The 26,940-nt window shown below is 33.2% G+C and overlaps 2 protein-coding genes across 3 annotated transcripts; one reads left to right on the plus strand and one right to left on the minus strand.

Moving 5' to 3' along the window:
• The first annotated feature begins 382 nt into the window (after positions 1–382).
• On the plus strand, positions 383–10,437 carry LOC148603267 (uncharacterized). The gene is made up of 15 exons (XM_088552807.1): positions 383–512; positions 887–988; positions 1,378–1,421; positions 1,860–2,015; positions 2,306–2,497; positions 3,130–3,321; positions 3,566–3,795; positions 4,124–4,404; positions 5,548–5,867; positions 6,234–6,436; positions 6,935–7,115; positions 8,013–8,252; positions 8,547–8,795; positions 9,639–9,872; positions 10,355–10,437. Coding segments are annotated over exons 1-15 (2,688 nt in total). The 5' UTR covers positions 383–450; the 3' UTR covers positions 10,357–10,437.
• Positions 10,438–16,504: 6,067 nt separating this feature from the next.
• LOC148603268 (uncharacterized) lies at positions 16,505–24,879 on the minus strand. Of its 2 annotated transcripts, XM_088552811.1 has the most exons (3): positions 24,803–24,879; positions 23,525–23,603; positions 16,505–21,892 (listed from the first exon to the last, which is right to left on the minus strand). In XM_088552811.1, the coding sequence occupies exon 3, from the start codon at positions 21,803–21,805 to the stop codon at positions 19,952–19,954; it is 1,854 nt and encodes a 617-aa protein (XP_088408937.1). In that variant the 5' UTR covers positions 21,806–21,892; positions 23,525–23,603; positions 24,803–24,879; the 3' UTR covers positions 16,505–19,951. The 2 variants fall into 2 exon arrangements, with proteins under 2 accessions (XP_088408937.1, XP_088408936.1); XM_088552810.1 differs by lacking the exon at positions 23,525–23,603.
• Positions 24,880–26,940: the final 2,061 nt, after the last annotated feature.

Genomic DNA, 26,940 nt, shown 5'->3' on the forward strand with positions numbered 1-26,940 from the left:
TTTTATTTATATATTGACTTTTAGAAGTAATATAAGATTTGTATGTAAATAAATTACATATTAAAATTTACTGATAATGTTACGAAAGAAATCGGAACTTTATAAGCAACAGATGCTGTAATTTTGATATTTATGGGTTAGATATTAGACATTTGTAACCTTACATAAGTAGTTTACTCGATTTTTCTCGAGGCAGGTTCAGCACTTTATTATGGCTCAGCTTATTTTAATGGTATTTATAGATTCTTCATAAGAGAGTATTTTAGTAATTTTAGTAAAATGTTGAAAAAGTATTGTTTTCAGACATTAATCTTTTTCGGTTTTGTATCAATTCGGTGACTTCTGATCTTTAAGGTTTCAATTGACATAGAATAGTTAGTCTGGACTACGTCAGTGGTTCTGTATATAAGATGCCGACTGGGCCAATTACAATTATATCCGACCGCCAACATGGGAAGCGTAGCTCTGGCTTTAGCCTGCTTTTCAACTTTCTTCGTGGCTTATGTGGAAAGGTTTGTACAATTTGTCACTTAGTTTAAGCATTTTATGTGTAATAAGTTATCTTGATTGAATCATGGCTTTTGCGCAGAATTTTAAAACGTCGGTCCTCTGTTTCGTTTGATTTTTTCATCAATTTGCTTTTAAAGTTATACCAATTTTAATTTAATATTCCTTTATTTTATTCATTTTCCCTTATTTTTTGTTTTTATGTTTTGTTTGTTTGTTTATTTCAGTAATGTTTTATTAAGTATTCAACTGTTTGTAACTTAATAAAATATATTTGTAAATAAATGACACTTTTCACAAATTTATAAATGAAAAACAAAACAAGCAAAATTTAAAATAGCAAATACCATCTTTGAAATCAACTTTTTTGTGCAAATAGTGTATGTAATGGAAATTACTACGAGAGCTGTACTCAGTACTATTCAAAGAAGGAGATGAAACCATGTGGCTTGTTTGGCTGGGGCAGATGTCCAAGATACAGGTCAGTATTCCTATATTTGTTAAGCATGTCATTGATAGTGTTTATGAAGAACTTTAAATACAAAATGAATATCGAAAGACATTGACAAATGTGACATACAGCTAACACATACCCCCACACACATTTACAAATTAAAAACAAAGGAACCTACCTAGAAAAGTCTGCCTCTAAATTGAATTTATTGTTATTTTGTTTTGGGTCTTTGGATGAAATATCGCTAAGAAGACTTATTAAAAACTGAAAACATTCGAAGACACAAGAAGTACGGAAATTTAATTTACAGCTTGGCTTCTAGCATATTGATGATTATCATATTACTGGTTGTTTAGAAAATCGGCAAGTTTGATCTTTGAAATACTTTGTAAATTTATTTCACGCATATTTAATAGGTCCCAAAGCCAAAGTTCACAGTGTCTACGAAGTTGTAGAAATGGTAAGCTTGAAAGTCTTTTTTTAAAACTTCAATTTTATTTTAAGAATAATAATGATTACAATTTTAATTTTAGAAGCCATATGTGTGTAGTCTGCAATATGTTTTTATTATGGAACTGGTTATATACTTACGATTATACTACCGCATACAACAGACTTGATCGAATTATACATTTAAATTGTGGTATTTAGGTTTTGAAGCGAAGCCAAAAGACAAAGAGTTAACACATGTTTGCAGTAAGAACTATAACCAGATATACAGAAACCAAATAAAAATACACACTTGAGATATGAAGATAAATAAATAACCCGGATCTAAAAAAAAATACTTGAAGTAAAGGCCAGGTTTGCCGGCAAGGAAAAAGTCATATTATGAAGAATAATTAGAAAATTCAACTGTCAAAGGCAAACAAACTAACGTTTAACTATGGTGTTTCAGTCCGCACAGATAACTGGAGTGGATGGGGAAGCTGCTCCAAACATTGTGGAGGAGGCGTAAGAACTCGCAGAAGGCTCCGAAGTTGTAATCACCAATGTCGATCTAAGAATTATTATGACACTCAACAACAGTCATGCAATACACAGTCCTGTAAAGGTAGGTACCAACACTCATATAGTCTTCCTAGGTTGAGGGGCTTCTGTGACTGACGTTGAGATTTTGCTGTTTTTAGATATTCAAATGAAGCCCAAAGAAAAAATTCACCAACCGTTGTTTTAAGAAACTCTTCCAATAAGTATGACAATGGTATTTTGCATTGCAATATTTGGTGACCAATTTATCTTATTACCCCACACAATGAATTTAAATTGCGGAGTGTTTTAAGTAAAGGTTATCTAGGGAAAATTTTTACTGAGCTGTATATATTTTAAATTATTGTTTTCTAGTTAATGGTGGTTGGAGTTCGTATTCGGTTTGGAGCACATGGAGTACATGTTCTGTTACTTGTGGAACCGGCGTACAAACTCATTCAAGAACAAGGTCTTGTAATAACCCTTCACCAAAGTATGGCGGTAGTAACTGTCCAGGGGGTGGGACACAGACACAAAACCGGAACTGCGTACAAGATCCGTGTCCTGGTAAGTATCTCTTGGTTTATTTGTATTTGCACGGACCATTTAACCTGTTTACGTGGGTTATTTCATTCGTTGTTTACTCATTTTTGATAAGGAATTAAATATGCATTCGCCTTTTAAGACTGTGCAGTAAGTTTTTTACGTGAAGTTCCGTGCATTTTATATATTCCACGTTTTCTTCAAATTTCAGGAGAGAAAACTACTCTTTTTAAGTGACGCCTGCTTTATATTTTTTCACCTTTATGATTGACATCACAACCGTTCCATACACATCGTATCCAATTCTGCTCAAAAAACTTCGGAAGCATGTTTATCCAGGTTACAAGTTTTAATTTTGAATAATCCAAGTCGTCGTCTTACTCAAAATTTTGCCTGAAATATCGAATACATATCATTGCTAGAGTGTATATAAAAATATTATATCGATAGCAGTGATTTCCGAATGTTCCCTGTGTACAATTTTTCGATTATTTACACTGTAAATTCTCGGACTTTCTCCTGTCATTTTTTTCAACTTAATACTTAAATTTCATTTTGAGAAATCTAAATGGTTTAACTACACACCGATATTGAAAGGATTTGAAGATGTGTAATATATTTTTTCCAAACTCAGTCCATTTTTATGTTATTTACAGTAAACGGAGGGTGGTCTGAGTTTAGCGATTGGTCTGATTGGAGTACGTGCACTGCGACTTGTGGTGAGGGTGTTCAAGAGAGCTTTAGGACGAGATTATGCAAGAACCCGGAACCAAAATATAACGGCCAACCGTGCTCTGGTGAAAGCAAGGAAGTTCGGGAACAGGCCTGTAAGCTTAAAGATTGCCCGGGTAGGTTTTTACATTACTAGCACATTTTTTAAAGATTTTACAGACTTTTTTTACAAAAATTCGGTCTGTCTTATATAAGAACCATGAAGTATAGCTTAAATTTTATTATTGACGATTTTGGAAACTGAATATTATGCATTGAAATCCTTTTTGACATTATATTATATGATAGATGGAGCCAAAAACACACCTGTCATGCATAAAAAACCTTTGTTCTTTCATGTATATTTTCCATTGATTCTAGGATATTGTGAATGTAGTACAGTTGCTGATACTCATTACAAAACTTTCGATGGAGAATGGATTCATTTTATTGGAGCGTCTCGATTCCAGTTAGCTAAATCGGATGATTCAGAAACTGAATGTCCCTTTTCTGCTTATGTCATCAACAAAGGTGTCATGCCTTATAAGCGTACCATTGAACTGACAATTAAGGAGCTGGAAATTAGTTTATTGCCTGAAAAGAAAGTCCTTGTAAGTTGTAAACTTATTTTTGAATTTATAAATGATTTTTAAAATCATTACTTTCTTTAATTGTAACGAACTTGGTAATGAAACGGTAGCTCTCGTTTTTCCTTTAGAACGAAGTGTTTGAAATGTGTTCTTCCTTTCGTTTTGTTTTGTTTGTTAACAAAATAATAAAAGTTAGTTACATGTATATATTTTTTTGTCAATCTGAATTTTTTATCGTAGCAAAACCCTTAAAGAAATAAAATAAGTCAGTCGCCAATTAGCCTTTAAATAATAGTTGCCACCAACTTTTTCTGAACAATTACAATACTTGAGTGTTACTTGTATGCAGGTGAATGGTGCAAAAATAAACTTGCCTTACACAGCCTCAGATAAATCCGTCAAAATATTCCTCGCCGGGCGTTACGTTAGAGTGGAGACGGAGTGTAAGATTGATATAGAATGGGACGGAAGTAAAAATGCAGAGTTGATCACTCCCGACTCTTTTGCCACAAGAATGAACGGTATTTGCGGCAACTGCGATAAAGAGCAGAACGAGCTGACTGGTAAAGACGGAACTTTGAGTCAAAGTGAATTCGCAAAACAATACTCCAAACCCGTTGGTGATACTGGGTTGGTATCGTGTGTTTTTATTTATATTATAGTTGAATATTTGAAACCTGGAATTCAATGCCCCTTTCACAGAATCTTCATCGCTTATTTCCATTGTGCACCTGTTGGTCCAAATTAATTAGGATGCCCCACATGGCAAAACATTTACATTGATTTTTATTGATACTTTACCGCAGCGTCTCCTCCATCACGGAATGAAATTCAATGTAAATTTCACAGAATCTTCATATTCCCTTTGTGCACATCTTTTGTCACATTTTTATCAAATCTAGTTAGAGGATACCATGTTATTACCGGAATTCATCTTATATCACTAAATGAATCTTTAAGTAACAAAGATAAGCATTTTATTTCAAATTTTGTTAAAATTTAGTATTTGTCTTTTAACCTTCCGTTCTTCCATTAAACAGGGGGATGTCCTTCTCATATCCACTAGTCATCCTACACCGCTAAAAGGATCTTAACATAGTTGTCTAAAAATATTTATTAAATAATGAAGATGTGCACCTTATTTTATTTATGTTGATCTGAATGTTTGAGTCTATTGAATCGCGTTTTATGAATTATAGTACCTATCTCTGGTCCCTGACATTTCCTTTACCACAGAATGGAATTCAATGTAACTTTCACACATCTTTATTACATATTCAAACCCTATTTTACATTTTGATGCAAATCAATTGGAAGATCAAAAGGTAAATGTTACTAAATGAGGGAATGCAGGTATCAATTTAATAAGTATCACCAGCTCATTACCTTGTATACTTAGTTGGTCCAAGCTACTATAGTGCGATAATGTCTTGTATATTATTTTGTTAAAGAGGGAAAGACAAAAATATGACTACTTTTGCGAAAATGTGTGCAAATAATGAACGAAATAATCTCATATATATATATATATATATATATATAGATATATATATATATAGATATATATATATATATATATATATATAGATATATATATATATATATATAGATATATATATATATATAGATATATATATATATATATATATATATATTGCAATAGTCAACTAAATAATCTTGGTTAACTTTACTTATCATACAGTAATTTTATTTATAACGGATGTTGATGCTAAGTTAATTGTCTTAAAATATACACGTTTTATAAATGAACAGTGATTTGCAAGACAGTGTGGATATTGAAATAACTGGTTTACCCGAGATCAGTGAGGCCATAGAGACCCTTGCTGCAGGAGACGATTATTGTGGTTATCTGGTATCCAAAGAGGATACGCCTGGACCCTTCCAAGAGTGTCTCACCTCTAGTGGTATTAATGCCGACGAACAATATCAAATGTGTGTACAGGATGTTGCTCTGCATTACGAGGGTGGCAGTAATACTGTCAGACAAAGTGTCTGTGATAATATGGCGGCACTTGCAGCGCAATGTGCTGAGAAGGATGTTGCTGTTGATTGGAGAAAGTCAGACTTTTGTCGTAAGTGTTGCTTTGAATACAAATTATTCTAGCAGACATACTGCTTTTAATCAAAATATATAAATTTATATTTTGAATAGCCAGTTCGAGGTAATATTTATCGTAATAAGCTTGTGTGTCACTTCTGGCTTCCTGATGACCCTCATAACAATTCTTTTCAACTTTAACGCATTGTTTTGAACCATGAAATACAGGTTAGAATGCCTTTATCTTAGTGAATTTTTTTCCTGAGAAATTTGTTACACAATGTTCTAGATTGCTAGTTCTATTTTAAAATTTCAAAGACAGATTTATTGACTTAGTCCTTAAGCATAGTAAAATAGTTTTTTTCTATGCAGAAATTTAAGACATTTTTTTTTATTTTAGCAATGACTTGTGGGGAGAACATGGAGTACAACCATTACGTGAGCGGATGTCAGACAAACTGTGTCAACAAAGATGACGGTAACAAAACATGCGACTTCCCATTCACTGAAGGGTGTGTTTGTAAAGAAGGATACGTGCTCGGTGGGACCGTCTGTGTAAAGAAAGATGAATGTGGCTGTGAATCTCCTGTCGGATATATTGCTGTTAGTGTTCTCTTTTCAGTGTGATGTCAAACTTTAATTTGATTGGTTAAATTGGGAAATTTTAATGGAGCGGAAAATATTCGGAAATACCAAGTCGATACGCCGATGTGGAAAAATTAACGTTTTCCCATCGTAAATATTTTCAAATAATTAAATTACAATTTAAAATGCCATTAACTATATGTTCAAAAGATCAATTAATATAAAATGCCTTATATAAATAAAGAATATAGCAGCAAGGATTTGAATTAGCTTTCGGGGTTCTACGTAAGTTAATCAAGGGCACCATGCTACACCTCCTATATCTCAAAGTGCCCGGGTGTTCGGAAAAGAGAAAAAGATAGTATAATGGTAAGCAACAACACGTTAATGTTGTTTTTAGTTAAAGTGTGCCGAGTTACTCAAAACAACTTTAATATTTAATAGCACAAAGATTACTTCAACTTTGAATATAATGTTTTGTTTATTTTTTTAGTCGTTTATGTTGGTTTTTTGTAGGCAGGTGAAGAGGTTATGTCCGATGATTGTGGTATGACCTACAAGTGTGACAGCACAGGTGGTTCAGCACATCTCGAAACAGATTGCCATTCTGATGCAGAGTGTAAACTAAGTGACATTGGTATTCGGTCATGTGTTTGTAAAGAGGGGTTTGAAGGGGAAGGTGTTGAAGAATGTAAAGGTAGATCAATCTTATGTTGAAGCTTGGCAATCAGTACAACATCAGCAAATCTCGACAATGCTCGACGTGATCTTGTATATAAAATAGATTTGCCGAGAAACTGCGATTTAAGGCGTACTAAGGAGTTGACAACATGCTTTTTTATAATTTGACGTCCTTATAATTCTTGACCTAGCTTACTTTAAAAATGTTACTTATAGGTTAATCAGATTGTATAGCACGTTCTATATTTTGCATGTGTAGAATATTATTTTAGTGTGCACTAACTTCAAAATATTTGATAGAAGTCACTGGAGCCAGTATCTATAGAAATGCAATTGTGATATTGTGTTTCAAACACAAACTCTGCCCTCTTATATCTATCAAAACAATAGTTATATGACTGCACATGAAAAATACCGCAATAAGCATCTTGTGCATTCAATAACGTGTATATTTGTTTTTTAATTAGTCCTTGTGTTAATGCTGTATAATATTCTATATTATACTATAGTATTTTTGTATGTTTTATCATTATTAAGTGTAAGTATTTGTAAGAAGCAGGCAAAATGAGAGGAATCAGAAACATGCTTGTAAAAAAACACCTACATGACAATATGATTTCACTCGATGATGCTTTCAGTATTTGAAAAGACCATTCTTTGATGTCCCAATACTAGATTTGCTCAGAAATTTTCAACAGAAAGTTAGAAAAATTATGTTTTTGACAGATTTATCTACCCTTGAAATGTTCATTTTCAGTGAAATTCAATGAAATTATAACTCAACTTACCAAAGTGATATGCAAAGTCTTGTCTTTCCTTGATTCTGTTAGTACAAATAGTCAATTTAAATTTCAAATTGATAGGTTTTTTTTTTCAATGCACATAACATTAGTAACTAATAATAATTTCTCAGCCATTAAGAAGGATTGTAAGGCGACAAGAAAAGGAGATACATATGATGGTAAAATCAGCAAAACAGAGAAGGGATTTAATTGCCAGGCCTGGGCTGTCAAGACACCTCACACACATAGATATACAGAAAAACTAGGAGATCAGTCAAACTTCTGTAGGAATCCTGATAATTCTCGCCAACCATGGTGCTACACAACAAATAAATCAAAACGATGGGATTATTGTGTTATTCCTGATTGTGGTAAGTGCAAATGTTAATTTCAGAGCTATTACTCCCTTTATACTCTCCTTCAAAGATGCCTAGTTCGATTTGATCTTTCTGACAACAGGAAAATTAATATGGGTATTATGACCGCGAAAATACGTAATTATCAAGGGGTTTGGAATAACGATTGTGTTCAGCTGCTGTTTTAGGTGACTGTTATTTTATGCATAAAAGTCTGAGTAGAGATTTTTTAACAATTCTGGAAAATGAAAAATTGCTCCGATATTTTATTTCATTTATATTCTTTCTATTAATATTGAAATTCACTAGAAAGAGAAGTCAAAGAATGCTTACCGGATTCAAAGGGAAGGGAGTACAATGGCCGAAAAAACACCACCATCTCTGGACGGCTGTGTCAGTCATGGAGTATTACATCCCCGCACAAACACCACTATTCCAAACGACCATCAATTGAAAGTGAAATAAATTACTGTCGTAATTTTGACGGATCCAAACAGCCATGGTGCTACACTACTGATCCAAATAAACGTTGGGAATACTGTGCCATTCCTCCGTGTGGTACGTATAATGCAAAAAATATACAACGAAACATTAAATAAATGACATCATACATATCTTTACACCTCAACAGAAAAAAACATACCAATAAGATAAAAATAGGCACGTAATGGAGCGATTGAAAAATTCATATTTTTATTGCCGTTTATATAACACCGTATTAAGCAAATGAAAAACCTTTTTTATAAATATTCGCCAGATATACAAGTAAAAGTGAAATACTAACTAACAAAAAAAAACAATATTTCCGTAGAAAAGTTTTGAAAATACCACATTTTTTTCAGAATTTAATGTGTTTGCTCGTTTTGCTTTCACTTGTATAGATTATCAGACATCAATAGTTACTTCGAAGGTAATTTTCATAACTTCAGATGAATTTGGGTTTTGTTTAAAAATTAAAGCGTAATAGCTTCGGTATCCTATATATGTTAATGCTCTGGAACATAAATGACTCAAAGTTGACGGATTTCGGAAATGACGTATAATACCGTGGTAAATAGTTGTTTTAACTTTCACCGTAGGCGCACAGCGTATGTTACAGGACGTCTCGTGTATTGGCATTAACCAAGACATCATAATATCTAGAATATCATCACAATATAATAAAGTATGTTATCTACAAAGACAAAAGTGATTTAAGTACAATTAGTTCCTTCCCTCGTAGGCAAAGCCGAAATCATGTAAGTATTCAAATTCATGGTTGATTTCTCAAAAAGTCGTAGGTGCAATCAGATCACACGCAATGCTTTTTTTCTAAATATATGGCGTTATAATTTTACACTTAGGGCTTAAATTTGAATAAATATAAATATACTACTTCGCTTTGTCGATTACTTAATGCAGAAGTCAAAGAATGTTTAAGTGAAAGTGACAAGAAAGGAAGGAACTACCAAGGGACGATAACTACTACTAAGAGAGGGTACACATGCCAAAACTGGAGTAGTGACACGCCTCACAAACATCATTATAACGGTCTAAGCGGAAACTACTGCCGTAACCCAGATGGTTCCAAACAACCCTGGTGCTACACTACTAATCCAAAGAAACGTTGGGACTACTGTGACGTACCAGCGTGCTGTAAGTATTTTTAAAATGATCGACGTCATCTGTTACCTTAACAAATCACCTAGAAATATTTTATAAACAAAATAATACCTATATTATGCACAACATTGACATCATGGAGTTTTTTTAAGCAACGAAAACAAAATGTCTGATAATTCATTCAAATCATTAATAACCATGTCTGGTAATTTAAAGAATATGTTTTTTTCTTTCAAATTTCTAGTATTATGTATCACATTTACAATCCTCCTACATTGGTAGTTTCAGGAACTCCGGGGGTTAATAAATGAGTCGTTTTGTTTTGTGTGTCTGTGTGGCTAATAATAGCCTGAAACTCCCTTTTCTAGAAGCCCCATCCAAAATGTCTGGATCCACCCTGGGTTGTTCAACGTTAAATACTACACTAATGGCTGGAATTGTGTTTAAAAATGAATATATTAAAAGGATGATGAGATTTACCTTAATATGTTATTTTTTTCTTCTTTTTTTTTCAGAGTAACTGGAACGAATGATGAGAACAATTATAACTATAGAGTACTTACTGTCTAATCCTAGAATTAAAACTTTCTGCATCAGATACTAGTTTGTTTTAGAACAAGTCCACTCTTATAGATTGAATGAACCAACTTGTCTAATAATGTAGAAGCGGCAGGATTTGTCCCATTGTATGAAAGGAAATATGACTTTCAACATGCAAAAGAAATAGCCACTATATTCATCACTGTTTCTACAATAAAGAAACGATTATGCACATCCATTCTTTTTCAAAGAACATTATATACGTTTGAAAATACAGAACTACCAATCATATAAATATTGCATTAATATACTGGTATTCTGTACACTTGTTTCAGTGAATAAGCCCTCACGGCCATGCTCCTCGCAGCGGCAGACGTTCGTTTTCTCTCTACGAATCGCTGCAGACAAGCCTTTCGAAATTCTCGGACATAATGCTTGCAAATTACCATCGGAAAACGTCATGTAAAATCATTCACTTTTTCCCGAGTTTGCAAGATTCCTTCATTTTCTGAGAGGGCTGACTGCAGCGTCTAGAGTAACTTCGGAACGTCAGACGCTGTTCGGAACTTGCTATACGGCAGCATAAGAAACCTAAGATTCAAAAATAAATATAAATACGAAGTAATCAAACTAAAAAATTAAAAAGGAAGCCAAAAAACTGCACCGATGATTTCCATCAAAATATTTCAAAGGAGCTGAGCTACATGTTTGATACAAGGAATGAAACCTCCGTGTTTTATGGTTTCGATTTTTGGGCTACGACAAATTTCGGTAAATAATATATGATACGTAATTCGAGTAAGATAAGACAGACTACTGAGTTAATTAATAGCCACAAGAACCTATGTATGGTCTACCAGCAGTGGCACAGGCTAGTAGTTTAATACAAAAATACCAATCATATACCAATCTTATAAATATAGCATTAATATTTTGGTAAAATTCTGTACATGTTTTAAGAAGTAACCTCCCATTGGTAGCTAGCGTTAGAACCAAATTTTTTTAAGACGTTACGTACTCCATTGAATCAACGTCTAGAATCATACTAAATAATTGCCATTTTTCGTGCGAGATAAGAAAACACTTTCTTCTGTACTTATTCTTGAATAAAAGAACATTTAAGAACAAAATATTACTAGGTAAATGTTAAAGCGGCGCGCCTAACGGTTATAACTTATTGAATTCGACTTCTTTCAGCTTGTCCCAAGTAACATGTTTTCGTTAATCATGTATACTGTAAACTGCTATTTTTCATGATCTTGTTATGTCACGGAAAAATAATTTGTCCCATGTGGAAAGAATAAATGTATTCCGTATGAAAAACGGCGAGCTGATTGATTGATTGATTGATTGATTGATCAAGACGCAATGTTTTGAAATAAGAGCTATTTCACTGAGGCTAACAGGATTGTCGCACTTCCAATTTTGGTCCGAAATACTAGATTGAACTGAAATTAGTTGCTATGGTTTATGTTTAAGCATCGTCACTTTTCGGTGTCTTACTAGACTGTCCCACTAGCAAAAAAATGACTGTGTTGCTGATAATACGCTTTCATATACGAAAATCGCACGTAACGTCTAAGAAAGTTGATGATTAAAAATAATTATAAGCATGAAGTAATCAAACCAAAAATTTGTAAAAGGAAGCCAAATCCAGCACCGATGAGTTCTTTCAGGGAATTTCCATGGAGCTGCAACATTTTACTTCAGTGTTAAAAACAAGGAATGAAGCCATCTCTACATTGAGAAATCTCTCTAATATATTGACGGTACTCCTATAAATTGTCATTCGTCTGGCAGTTACTAAGCAGCATGTATAGTGAGTTGTATTATTCAACCCGTTTCAATGTATGGAGTTTTCGTGTATTACCATGCATAAAAGTGCTGAATTTTATACAATGTACACATGTATATTTAACATATCTACGGTAGAAGTATTCAATGTTAAGACAATTATATACATTGTAAATGCATATATTTAATGGTCTCTACATTAGTCACGTGAAAGCTAACTACATCAGGGGCGGATCCAGGATTTGAGTTTAGGGGTGGGGCGTTAATTGAATTAAATGCAAAGCAAGGCAAAAAAATTATGGGGTGAAACTTTTTTTCTTACCGATCTTGGGGGAAGGTGGGGGGTATGCCCGGTATGCCAGTCATTGGATCCGTGCCAGTACATGTTGCAGGGCATGTTCGCTTCATAAAGTTTGAGTAGTTTTCATCTGTATAGAAACTCTTCCACGACAGACGTAAATTCTGTACTCCGTGTTTTGCTGAGAATTCTAGATCTGGAATTCGGTCAAATATTATTTTAGATAATATCAAATTATATAAAAATTAAATTTGAAAAGTTCACTCCTGTTGTGCAGCTGAATATGCTCCTTATGTGTGTATGAAGAAACATTACAGTATTATTCCTTTTAATCATTCATAAACAGTCTTTAAGTATCAGTCTTTCTAAGAATCAGACAGAAGGTGATTCATGCATGTCAAAAACCCACCCAATTTTATTTCTTGTTCAGAAACAGTAACTGATCACATAAACAGTCTTCGTTTTATATTTGGGGATTGCACTTTTGAGATAAAAATCTCATAGATTGTACATGAAATTTGCACTTTGCAAGAGTTTTCGTTCTTGTTTTGGCAACAGTCTTCGTTTTATATTTGGGGGTTGCACTTTTGAGGTAAAAATCTTATAGATTGTACATGAAATTTGCAGTTTGTAAGAGTTTTCGTTCTTGTTTTGGCAACAGTCTTCGTTTTATATTTGGGGGTTGCACTTTTGAGATAAAAATCTTATAGATTGTACATGAAATTTGCAGTTTGTAAGAGTTTTCGTTCTTGTTTTGGCAACAGTCTTCGTTTTATATTTGGGCGTTGCACTTTTGAGGTAAAAATCTGATAGATTGTACATGAAATTTGCACTTTGCAAGAGTTTTCGTTCTTGTTTTGGCAACAGTCTTCGTTTTATATTTGGGGGTTGCACTTTTGAGATAAAAATCTCATAGATTGTACATGAAATTTGCACTTTGCAAGAGTTTTCGTTCTTGTTTTGGCAACAGTCTTCGTTTTATATTTGGGCGTTGCACTTTTGAGGTAAAAATCTGATAGATTGTACATGAAATTTGCACTTTGCAAGAGTTTTCGTTCTTGTTTTGGCAACAGTCTTCGTTTTATATTTGGGGGTTGCACTTTTGAGATAAAAATCTTATAGATTGTACATGAAATTTGCAGTTTGTAAGAGTTTTCGTTCTTGTTTTGGCTTCATTTGGTTGATTTTAGTGGGAGATAACAGTATGATTTTCTAAAAAGTGCAGATATAAATGCAGAAAGGATTGTTGTTATGTGAAAGTATAGCATATGTAGACTGAAAAATGCATCGATTGTTTGATGGATTTTCTTGATCATGAATCACTTAACCATTGGCGGTTTCTGAATTTTACATGGACTGGTACTTAAATACGAAAACAAGAAGTTTACATCTTCATTCAACATTCGCACGGAGAAACAACTAAAACGAACAATGCATAAGAATCTTACAATGTAGTGTAAAGTAAGAATACACGCAGTGGCGGAGCAAGGAAAAGGTTCCGATGGTGGCTTTTCTTGGATTTTTTCCCGTTAATTTCTCAGATTTTGGGCAACAATTTATAAAATTAGCATGGAACTCCACCTTTCTTAAACCATCTCTGGAGCTTCCCCTGACACCATACATCCTACCTTCAAATGATATCCATCGGAGAGCCAGTTCTGGTATGATAGATATCAATATAATTATAATCAAACCATGAGTAAAGGGGCTATACTCTTAAGGTGACATTCTTGGAGCAGAAACGTCATCGGAAAGCAATTGCTATCATGGTATAAGTTTAACCAATAAATAAAAGAAAACGAAATCGAATAGGCAATTACATACAATCTTACATATATCGTTTCAATATGCTACTGTCAAATTGATCTTTTAGCATGTGATTGTTAGCAAAACAAGTGTATACATGCATAAGTAAACTGTTTACTGAAGAAAAATTGATTAAATCGATCTCTCAAACAGAGGTATAGTAGCGCGGTACTTAGTGAAATAGGGTGATAACTAAAAAAGGGTTACATGCCTATCTGTGGGCTGTTGCTTCTATGAGCAAGCACAATAAGAATCCGACACAGCGTTTTGGACTAGCTAGTACAAAGCAGGGGTCTCGTTTTGAAATGCTAATCGATCAATAATAAGTATCTACTCCGATTTGCAGTTATGAGTCTGGTTTAAGTTGTTTCTAACTTTGTTTATTTGCCTATCTTTGTTGAAGGAACTTGTTTATGTGGTTTACACGAAAACAACAAGTTGCCCTGTGGTATGGCATTTTGTCTCCTTAACATATACGCCATACCTATTCTCGTTATACTACAGTTCATTTTGATATGATTGATGTATTCTTTATTTTCAACCTCCCGACCGTTATTTTGAACAAATCATATATCTTCGTAAGTGCACTATAGCAAATCTCTAATGAACAAGTGACATCACTAGAGATATAGAGTATTTTCCATTGTACTGCTTTGTACATAATTATACATGTTTATTTTTAAATTTTACATAAATGTATCTACATGTACTCACAGTAGTCAATATATCTAATATTTTCTTCCCTTTATGGGTCCATGATTTGGTTATGAAATATTCTTCTTTTATTTGAAGACATAAGTTGCAATTTCTCCCGAGTAGCCAGTACAATTGTAATTTGTGTTTTTTGTATGTTTAATACATTTAAATCTTTTTTGTGCTCTGTTCATATTGTACATATACATGTATATAAAATCAATACAAATTCCAGTTGACCAATACAATGTAAAATTTGTATATTTTGAAAAGCATATGAAAAAGAGTATAAGGCAGCATCTCTATCAATCTTGTTAGACATGCAACAAAGAAACAACCAGGTATCATATACATGTAGATTGAATCCATCTCTGTGGGCCTCACTGTGGAAAAACTCCTGTTTATCAGCCACCCACTACAGATTTTATTTATCATTACAGCCAAAACACAAACCAGTTATGCAAAAATCATTAATGTGACCTTGTGGTCAAAGTTCAAGGTCAAAGGTCACAATCATATATCATGATCATCATCTTGAACTGATCTACCTTCATCCCAAATATCAAAAGCCTACACTAAAAAACAAAAAAAATTTACAACCCAGACACGAATCTACCATGCAAAAATCATTTATTTGTCCTTGTAAAAAATCAAGGGAACATACACCAAAAGACAGGAATCAGTTATCCAAATATCATTTATTTGACCTTAAGGTCAGATCAAGGTCAAAGTTCATCAACTATGGTATGCGACACAACAACCTGAGTTCATCCAACCATCAAGCCAAATACCAAAAGCCTACACTAAAAAACAAAAAAAAAGTAATAGCCCAGACACGAATCTACCATGCAAAAAATCATTAATTTGATCTTGAGATCAAAAATCAAGGTCAAAGTTAATCAACTATGGTACGCGACACAACATCTTAGCTGATCTACCCTCATTCCAAATAACAAAAACATACACATAGTCACATACCAGTTTTGCAAAAATCATTAATTTGACCTTGAAATCAAAGATAAAGGTCAAAGTTCATCAACCATCGTATTTCATACAAAACCTTGTCTTAAGTTGATGCCTACCCCAAAAGACAACAAAAGTACAGTCTGGTGTAAAATCATCAATTTGGCCTTGAGGTCAAAGTTCATCAACCATGGTATGCAGCAGATATACTGTCATGCCAAATATCAAAAGCCTACACCAAAAGAGAACATAGCTACAGCTGGACACGATTTCTTACAGAAGGTAGGACAGACACACTTATTACTTTGAGGCAGTTTTCACATAGTTTAAAGGCCCTAACAAGCTGGATGTATGTAAGACAAAAATAATCGACTTTTTGCAAAATGTCATTGTACATGTACATGTACTAGGTATACCAGTTATACATGTAATTGACATCATGAAATGAAGGAAATACAGTACATTGTAGTAGTAGTTTTATAGTAGTAAATCTAAAATGATGAAACCTTTCATGACCCTTATATAATTTAACAATACACAAATGAAAGTAAAACAAAAGAGAAGACTTAAACTGTCACTAAAATATTTTAATTGTGTTGCACAACAGTATCACATATATATGATAAACATAAATTATAAAACAAAGAAATCTTTAACAAGAGTACATGTAAAAAATATCTACAGGGCAAATTCAATTTAAAAAGGATGATGGTCGAGGCTGCTAAGAGCTCATATTTTCCAAACCTTTTCACAAAATTAAGTAGCAGTCTTTGTAAGAATATGTAAATTCTGTAATATGTGATACACCTCAAAAAAGGCAACACATTTTTATACTTTATACTTTTATTACGTTTTTTGTGGGTATTATACATTATCAAACATTCCAATATGTATGTTTTTAAGTGATAATCCACATTAAAAATTCAATGATTTCTATTGTATTTAGAGTAATTTACAGCTTTACCTCCCTTAATTTATATTTCTACAGTACATTCTACATAATTTTTATCTCTTAAGAGCACAGGTTATTGAAAAGCCACATGTTAATTTCTATTGACATTTTAAATAAAATATAAAAATAAGTAGGCTTTCAAACCACGAATAACATTTTGCATGATTCTTACTTGGAGTGTTACTTACATGTTGTAAATGAAGGTTCCAACCATAGAATCCTTCCTGTGGATGACCTTTGATTTTAATGAAGTAAATAAATTTTGCACATGAAAACATTCCAGTATAAAAAAAAGAAAAATAAATAAGCTTGACACATGGTCACATCTTTTTTATCAGAAATAAGGGTAACAACAAATTTCCCAAACAATAATCCTATCCATAATCAAATCAAGTCCAAAATAAATTTGGCAAGATAGATATTTTACCACCAGAGCAGCTGGTACTGCAATGGTACTGACTTGGTACAGACATTTCAAACAAAATGGTTGGTCAAATCTAGGTTTTACAATGTGCTAAACCTCCCTCATCCATTAGGCCGTGAATATACCAGTGATGATCAGATAGGATTTGCACGCTATTGCACCATAATCAGTAAATCAGTGGGTGGTCACATCAGCACAAAGAACAATTTTCAAAAAACATTCATTACTCATTATTATAAAAGAAACTGAGTATCAGTATTTTTCAACAAAGGACTGATTTCTAAAAAAAATTTGGTAAGAGACCTTTGTAGACGCATTTCTTCATACCCATGTTTCAAGAGCCTGTTATGCAGATATTTATGGCATTCAAGGAAATCAAAGTAGTTAGCACTTGCTCTAACATAGTGAATCAATTGTGAAATATAAACACCATATGCAGGAGATGAAGGTATATTGCTGCACAGGTAAGGAAAATTATGATATTAAAATAGAAGTTGTCTCTGTTATCATAAATGTTAGTGCTGAGAAAGAGAGCAATAAAGATAAAGCTTGACAAGTGAACAACCACTTTAAATGAACAAATTGACTACAAAGCTGCACTGTCTAATACTAGTCAAGTGAAAAATTATATTTACATGTAGTAAAATGCAAATTATACAAAAAAAATATTTTAAATTTCTTCAATCTATCAAATTAAAACTTTTGATTCAAGCTGTTAACGAATGTACAACTACATGTAAAATTTTATCGGGATTACATACATGTGTGAAAACCCTTCCACTATAAATGTAGTGTACATCACAAGTTCCATATCTGTAACCTGACTAACAGGTAATCAGGCAGCATATCTCACAGTAACTCGCTAACAAGTACTCAGGCAGCATATCTCCCAGTAACTCGCTAACAAGTAATCAGGCAGTATATCTCCCAGTAACTAAGAACTCTAAGGGAGATTTAGAAAAAAAACTGAAATGACACATTAAAGACATGTAAAGAGTTTGAAAATCAACCTCAACTGAACTTAATTAGCAGGTAAAATAATTGTACCGGGTACATGTCGAAGATAAAATATTTATGTGTATACAATGTACACTTTGATAGGTGTGTACATGCATAGATTATAATTATTCAATACTACATTCATGTAGTAATGAAAATTTTTAATTTTTATTGACAAAATGATTAAAGTGCAGATGTAACTACCACTCAAATTAGGGGAGTATCACCCCCCTCCCCTTCAAGTTCAAAGTACACTCAATGTTTTGCGTGAAGTCCCAAGTACAATTTTGCTTTTTGTAAAGTCCAAATTCAATGAAATTTGAAGTACAAAGTATAACTCTTTTGAAATGTAAAGTCCATGGACTTGTGTGCCTAAGTCTAAAGTACATTCTAATGTCAGTTCCTTCTGTTATAGAAAATAGTTTCCTTCAATAAGATCTTTTAGATAAATTGAATGTATTATTGGTTTTATTTTCTTCTCCAAACCACTTGATGTAAATCTTTTTTTTAATTGGGATTTTCTAAAAGAATGCTAAAGATATTCACTGCTGTGTGTAAGAATAACAAGGAATTCAAAGTATTGTGAAATCTTTTAACATCAGGTGCGGATCCAAGGACTGGCATGCCGGGCGTATGCCGCCCTAAATCGGTAAAAAAATTTTCACCACAATTTCACCCTATAATATTTTTTGCCTTGCTTTGCATGGCATTAAATTCAATTAACGCCCCCTCCCTAAACTCAAATCCTGGATCCGCCCCTGAATATGTGCAACTTTAAATGCTTTAACAAAGCTAACAAATATAAAACATTATGTAAGACAACTACTTTGATCATGCATAAAATTACTATACAATACACAGAATATTAAGTATATGAAAACAATTAAATATAAGAAAAGCTTATACTCTTTGTGAATACATAAAACTCATATAAAAATATAAATAAATGAACTACAAATGTACATGTAACTCATTACTTTGATAAGGTTAAAAATTAGTACATGTACATGTATGTCCATACAGTACATTGCACATGTAACAGGGAACATCATAAAAATTAATTAAAGTCTGTTTTTATAAACTCTGGTTTAGTTTTTACAGAGGAGTTGTGCTTTGAAAACGTTTCAGTAGTACATACATGTATGTATATTTTTGTAAATTTCTTATTTCAAGGATGCAAAAGTCAAAACAAAATTGGTGAAATCATTCCCCAACATTATATACTCAACTTATTACATTCATGTACATTGTACATGTACAAATGTATGGATTGGTGCTTTTATTATTACTTTCAGGAAATACTGGTCGGTAGTTTCAGGTGTTTTGATTAAAATTTAAGTGACTGTCAGAAGGACAAACAAACAGAATGTTAAGGAAAAAAAAACATATGTCTTCCCTTCACAATAAGTTTGTTTCCAAACATGCATACAAGTGAAACATATACATGTATGTTACAGTCACAGTTATACATGTACTTGTTCTACATGTAAATGTCATCTGGCAGTTTTTATAAACAAAATCATTTTTGTAGGATTCTGAGTAAGTGAAGTATAAAATCAAATTAATTTACATAGTACTTTAAATAACATGTAATACTACTGAAACAAAATGGTCTTAAGTATACATGTAAATAAACAGTTTACTTAATCTACAAGATTATCTTTTTCCTCCTCATTATCAGGGTCATTTTTGGTAAAATTTAATGATTTTCTACAGCTATATTTCTGTATAAATTCTTCACTTTCCTCTTCAGTTGATACATCGCTATTATAACTGACCCCATTCTCTGAAGGTCCATCTGCAATGTCTATATCATTCTGATCTGGGTCAACACCATGGACCTCTTTTTTATGTCTTTTCATGCTTGTATTTAAAGAGAAGTATCTATGACATATGTTACACTTGAAGTTTTTTCCATTGGGTTTATGAACTGCCATGTGTCGGTTGAGGCAGCCTTTGTCAGCAAAACTTTGCCCACATGTTATACAACTAAACGGTTTTTCACCTGTATGTGTCCTAATGTGTCTCTGTAGACTCTCGCTGTGTGTGAAATTTTTCTTGCAAAATTCACAGGTGTAAGGCTTTTCTCCTGAGTGGGTTCTAAGATGTCGTTGCAAGTTTCCATTACTTTTGAAGGCTTTGTCACATTCATGGCATTGGTATTTTCTCTCCTCCGAGTGGACACGTTTATGACGGTATAAATTAGTTGGCATATTAAACTCCATACCACACTCATCACATTTATATTCTTTTTCACCAGTGTGTATTATTTTATGCCGTTTTAAATTTGCATTCTGGGCAAAACTTTTCCCACATATTTCACATTTGAATGGTTTTTCACCGGTATGAACACGGACATGCTTACGTAATGAAACACTAGTAACAAACTCATGGGAACATATGTCACATTTAAACATCATTTCTCTGGTATGGATTTTGAGGTGTTGCTGAAGATTTCCACTAATGGCAAATACCTTTGGACAGTATTTACACTTATAAGGTTTTTCTCCACTATGAATTCTCAGATGGCAAGTTAAGTTGCCCTTGCCAAGAAAGCCTTTGCCACACATATTGCATTTGTAAGGGTAATCACCTGTATGGTTATGTTTATGAAGTTTTAACATGTGTTTTGCAGCATAAGCCTTATCGCACTGGTCACATTTGTAAAGTAAAGCGCCTTTGTGCATTCTCATGTGGATTGTAAAACTGCCCTTAAGAACGAATCCCTTACCACAAACCTCACATCGGAATGGGTATTCACCTGTGTGTTTTGGAAGATGTATTTTTAGACCAGATCTTTGTCGAAACATCAGGCCACAGTACTCACATTTGTGAGTTTTTACTCCACTGTGAGTGTCCCTATGGACTTTCATACTACTACTAGTGACAAAGCCCCTTCCACAAAGATCACACTTGTAAGGTTTTTCACCAGTATGAATTCTATTATGGATTGTCAGCGATCCACTTTCCCTAAAGGCTCGGCCACAAATTTGACACTTAAAGGGTTTTTCGCCAGAGTGTATTTTCAGGTGACTCTGTAATGCCCCACTTTCTGTAAAGCCTTTCCCACATTCATTACACTTGTAAGGTTTCCCAACAAGATGAATTTTAATGTGTTTTTCTAGTGATCTTTCAATGATGAAGCCTTTTCCACAGACATCACATTTAAAAGGTTTATCATTGTCATGTACTGTGTCATAGTGTTTTTTTATTTCTGCTTGTGTCAAAAATGGCTTATTACAAAAATCGCAGGAATAAATTTCATCAGGTATGTGTGTTACTGAGTGTTCAGACAACTCATGTCCTGACTTGAAAGTTTGCCCACATATGCCACATTTAAGTGAAGGCTTTGGTATATTACTGAACTCTGTCTGTCCATCTGTAGACTCTGAGGAGTCCAATGTGTGTTCATTATAATGTTGCTCCAGCTCATTGCTGTCAGAGAAGCACTGATCACAGAGTTCACAAACTATTGGCTTCTGTTCCAAGTCACTCATTCTTGTTCCAAGGTCTCTGACACTCCTTATTCATACTGGTTCTGATTTAATTGATCATTGAAGATTCTACAGTAATTCGTTCTGCACCTAAAAAACAAATATAAAATTATTCAGGCAATCTGTCAAAGACAGAAACATTTGATTTGATCTACCTGCTACTGAGGAGTGCTTGGTTCAAAATCACAAACTAAAAGAAATTGGTCATAACATGAGCATGCATCATTAAAAATGAAAATTATACAAGTAAACAGTAGCCACATTTCATAATTAAAAAGAACGACATATTTTTTTCAGTCTATGAAAAAATAACCTCAATCATGTGGTGCACACTAAATAACTTGTGTAGCATGTTATTTTCAAGTCTGCACTGTCCATGGGCAATGAGGTTATTTCAAATAAACCAATGACATATAGCAGTCATTTCCTCATAATTTACTTCCACAAGTAAATCATTAAGTTACATGTACATGTAGGTTGATGACTTCATAGTCACATTACAAAATTTGGTCTATGATATGATGGACACAATTTTGTATCCAATCAGAAAGCATGTTACTTCTGAAATTAAATTGTATACAAATAAAGTACAAATAAAATTTAATGTGATAAAAAAATAGAAAAGGAGGCCAAAATTTTCTGTTTTACAACCTTTGTCCACAGGAGCTGTTCATGAGTTGGATCCATTAAATGGACCAAATTTGTACTAAACATTTTTTTAACTTTTCTCTACATTTGACTATAGCCATACTCTATGTACTTAGTGGCCATATATACAAATGGAGCAAAATGTAAAAAATAATTGTCAAAACAAAATTTTAGTACAATTTTGGCCATGTAATGGATCTAACTCATGAACTTTGTGATTCAAACAGGAAAATGTATGTGGACCTCAAGTATTTGATAAGCCACAGAGAGCAGGAGCTTGAAATCTTATCAATACATGTAAATGCAGAATGGTACATGTAGTATAATCATTTCATTTTGGTCCACTATCAATATCTGGTTCGCACCTTTATTCAAAAGCATAAAAATAGCATCATGACAACTCTATTTTTGTATACTACATTTTATTTGAGATGACTGTAAATATGATTGAGAACCAAACCAGTCTCTGAAAATATTCACTACATGTAGCTTCGATGATTAAATACAAACTGAATCAAAGCTTTTTCCAAGACAGGAATGACTAACACTGTCAACAGTATGATAGCGCCAAAATGTTTACAAGAAAAGTTAACAGTTTTACTCATTCTTATAAAAGCTAGACAATTCGGCCTGAAGACATTTCTGACCATGCCATGAAGACCAGAATTCAGAGAATGTATTAGAACAATTCCAACTGTATATCAGGGTAATTTAAGTCATATTGGAAAGTAATTAGAATACATGCACATACATGTACATGTACAACAAAGGTGAAAAATTGATAAGTGGTGTGAATTTATGTTACTTCTGAAGAGTTTCAAGTTTTACATGTCTCATACTAACATGATTTCTAGGGTTTACCAATGAGGGACAAAGTTACATGTATTTGGACTCAAATTACATTTAACTTTATTAATCATGCACTGTCATGTGGTTGTATTGCTATGACTGGACCAACAGGAATATTCAAGACTTCTTATAACACAATCACATCCTTAATTACATTTAGGTAAATACATGTACATACTTAGGTATTAACCCTCCTGTTTTTTAGGGAGTCTCCCGTCATTTTACCTTTTGATCCGCAAAAAAAAGTCTCCCATACGAAAGGCATCAATCTTCCAGTTTCAAGAATTTCTCCCATAAAAACCACCTGTAATTGAATTGATCAAATTTTCATCTATTTTTGTCCACCATTTTTGTTTATGTCAACAACCGTGTGGGTTGCAAAAGCGCTTAATCAACAAAATGCTTGGAACAGCTGATCGACATACAAGTCTCTCTAGAATTATCTTCGTTCATATTGACAAATAGCATGATTTACAATTTTGAATGGATAGTTACATTGTATGTCAAGATTTGACGAACTTTGTGGCTGCACACAACATGCCGTTCCATGTGGCTGATAATTTTACTGACTTTGTGAGAAAGAAAAAACATTATCTGAAGATAAAATTAAAAAGAAATTTTAATGAAAAATGCACCCAAATCATAAAGGTTATCGTACAAAGCCTTAAGGCCACTAACGTACAGCGACTGAAAACTGTAAACAGAAATCATTTAGTATTTTATGGGATGAAAGCAATGGTGGGGGTGCCAAAAAGCTCTTTGCTACTCTTGTTTGCAATCTTAAAAATGGAAGCAGATCCATCAAAACCAGATGCATTGACATGCCAGTGATGAACATTGGAACAGGGCAAAATCTATTTTATGCCATACCAAGCATCACTTCCGTGAATACATGTATAATTCATTTTGTTGATTCATTTGTATATATCGTGTATTTATGGTTTCAAAAAAATACTTAAAATCCTCTGTTTCATCTAATCTATAATATTTATAACATAACAAAATATTTCAATAATGTCATCACACAAAATCTCCTGCAATTTTATGATGGAATGCAGGAGATATCCCATAATTAGGTTTGACTAAGTTAACAGGTATGTGTACATGTACATGCACTTCCCAAGTATCTCACTTTGGACAGAAAGATTTTGAGAAAATCAAAATTATGGCTCCAGAGTCTTCATTACATTTCTAGTCCATGTGAAGAGATACATGCAATCTCCTTCTGATACATAAGTAAACATGCATTTTAGAGTTATGTACAACATTCCCTTTATGTATTTATAAGGTTTCAAGCTCCTGTGGATGGAGATACAAAACAATGACAATGTACATGTTAGTCATGTAGTCAAACTGACTCAAAGTGTAATTTAGTGACATACTTAAATTACTTTGCCTCCAATAAACAGCTGTAATTAGTTTCTAAGTATAAAACTGCTTAAGCAGAGAATATCGTTCCTTTTAGCCCTTATGTTTAAACCTGTTTTTCTTTCATGTATTTACCTGTGACATAATACAGAACAAAATATGCCGACGATCTAATTTTCTCACGTACGAACAAGATACCGGATGTTGTCTCTGATTTGTAATTGATCCCCCATCTCGGATAAGTCTCCGACTTTTTTTAAATGTCAGTCTCTATAAGAATCCGGCAGTGGGTGAAATAACACCATTTTAAATGTTTTATTTTACTATTTGTACCACCATAATCATCGGGAACTATATTCCACAACAGTTTAGTAAATTGAGTTATAATTTCATTGAAATGCACTGAAATGAACATTTCAAGGGCAGCTACATGTAACTCTGTCAAAAACCATTTTCTAAAATGATAGTGAAAAAACTTGTTTAATAATAAAATTTCTATGAAATACACCCACCAAGGCGTATGATATCGTCTCCTTAACACTGATAAAGATATTCCCACGATTTCTTGTGTATTGCAAAGATCAAACTAGATGCCAACTTTGAAACGTAAAACAATTATAAATTACATCTATCGATTTTGACATCTAGTGTACGATAACAAATATAGATATCAAAGTACACATTAACTGAATCATGCAATTTGTACTGATTGTTTGAATTTTTATGCCTAAAATAATTGTCAAGTTGCAAAAATAGGAAAAAAATTATAGGAAAGAGACGGAATTTACTTCATAAGACATTACACAAAAAATCACAAGGTATTTTTTTCCTGTTTCTTGATTTTTAAGTCGAAATTGAATTAAGCGAACTACAGGTGTGAAGGAAAAGTTTACAAGTGCTGTTCGGAGCTTGATATTAATATGCATGCAGAAGTGTAAGAATATGATTTCAAAAATAAGGTCTGGTGAAGGAAACACTAGCCGTCTTTTAAGTCTTTCGAACACCTACAGCTCTATCATCACATATAACCTTAGATACATATAGTTTTGAAATAATATATCTATATATCTATAAGTATATAATTATATATAGTTTCTTAACTCATGGCTAAATATCCAAATAGAATGAATATTACAAATAGCACACACCAGACCGCAGACTGACACCATTCCTGGGGAAATTGCATTTTCAGAATTACATGTACTATGCCACCGTCTATACAATGCCCTATTTTTATTTGTCATCTCCTTCTGATGCCATAGGCAATAACTGTACTAATCAAAGACTGAAGTCTTCAAAGTCGCCAATCGTCAAATATTCACTGTCACTGCAGATTTTGGTTTACTTTCAACATCCGAAATGGGACAAATGCGATATGCTCTACAATCAGATGAGCTCCGCTAAAATCTTGGTTCCCTTGGTATCATTGCGTACTCTTTCGTAATATGACCCGAATGTTTTCAATCATCCGGAACAAGATTAAACATTAACTGACAATGGCTATATATAGATATCGGTGTCCTGATAATATATACAACCTTTATATAATCAATTGTGTTTGAACCGGAAACTGGTAAATGTTGCATAAATTCAATCCTAACCGATCATTTCATCTTTTAATGTAGATTTCCCGTTCTAATACAAGCAAACATATAACACGCATAGACATGTTTGTGATATGTTTTAAAAAGAGTACGCTGCAGCGATCTTTGGGTCACTTATCATATTGACCAGGGAACCAGTTTAGCAACCAGAGTAAGTAGCTGGCAATGAATATCCATAAATATGATCGAGGTGTGCTAATGTGTATGACCTATATAGTACTGTAACGAGCCTCAGTGTCTGAATTAAAGCTAACCGATCATTTCATGTAAACTTCCCGTTCTCGTATAAGCAAGAAACACTCGTAGAACACACGTGTATGATATTTAAGAGGTACATTTTTATCTCGTATGAAGCTAGAACTATGACGCTATGGCGGTAAACATGGCGAGGATCTGCAGCATTACGTGGCGTATAACTACATATTTATGCGAATCATATGCGAATATTAAGTATTGAAATTACGAGTGCAAGAAGTCTCTAACAATATAAGCGACTTAAAATCTGGTAAGATTAAGATCATTATATAATTTGTTTTCAATCACTGCCTTTTTGTACATATTCAGAACCCTGCGCGTTGTTTATTCAAACCAAATTAATCAGCATATTTAGTTCCAAGGAAAAATTGTTTAATGGTTTAATTGATTATTTGAACTTCGTATTATAAAAAA

Source organism: Perna viridis, chromosome 11, assembly GCF_037379345.1.
Source record: "Perna viridis isolate PV_CMFRI_1.1 ecotype Kerala chromosome 11, ASM3737934v1, whole genome shotgun sequence".
NCBI classification, from domain to species: Eukaryota; Metazoa; Mollusca; class Bivalvia; order Mytilida; family Mytilidae; genus Perna; species Perna viridis.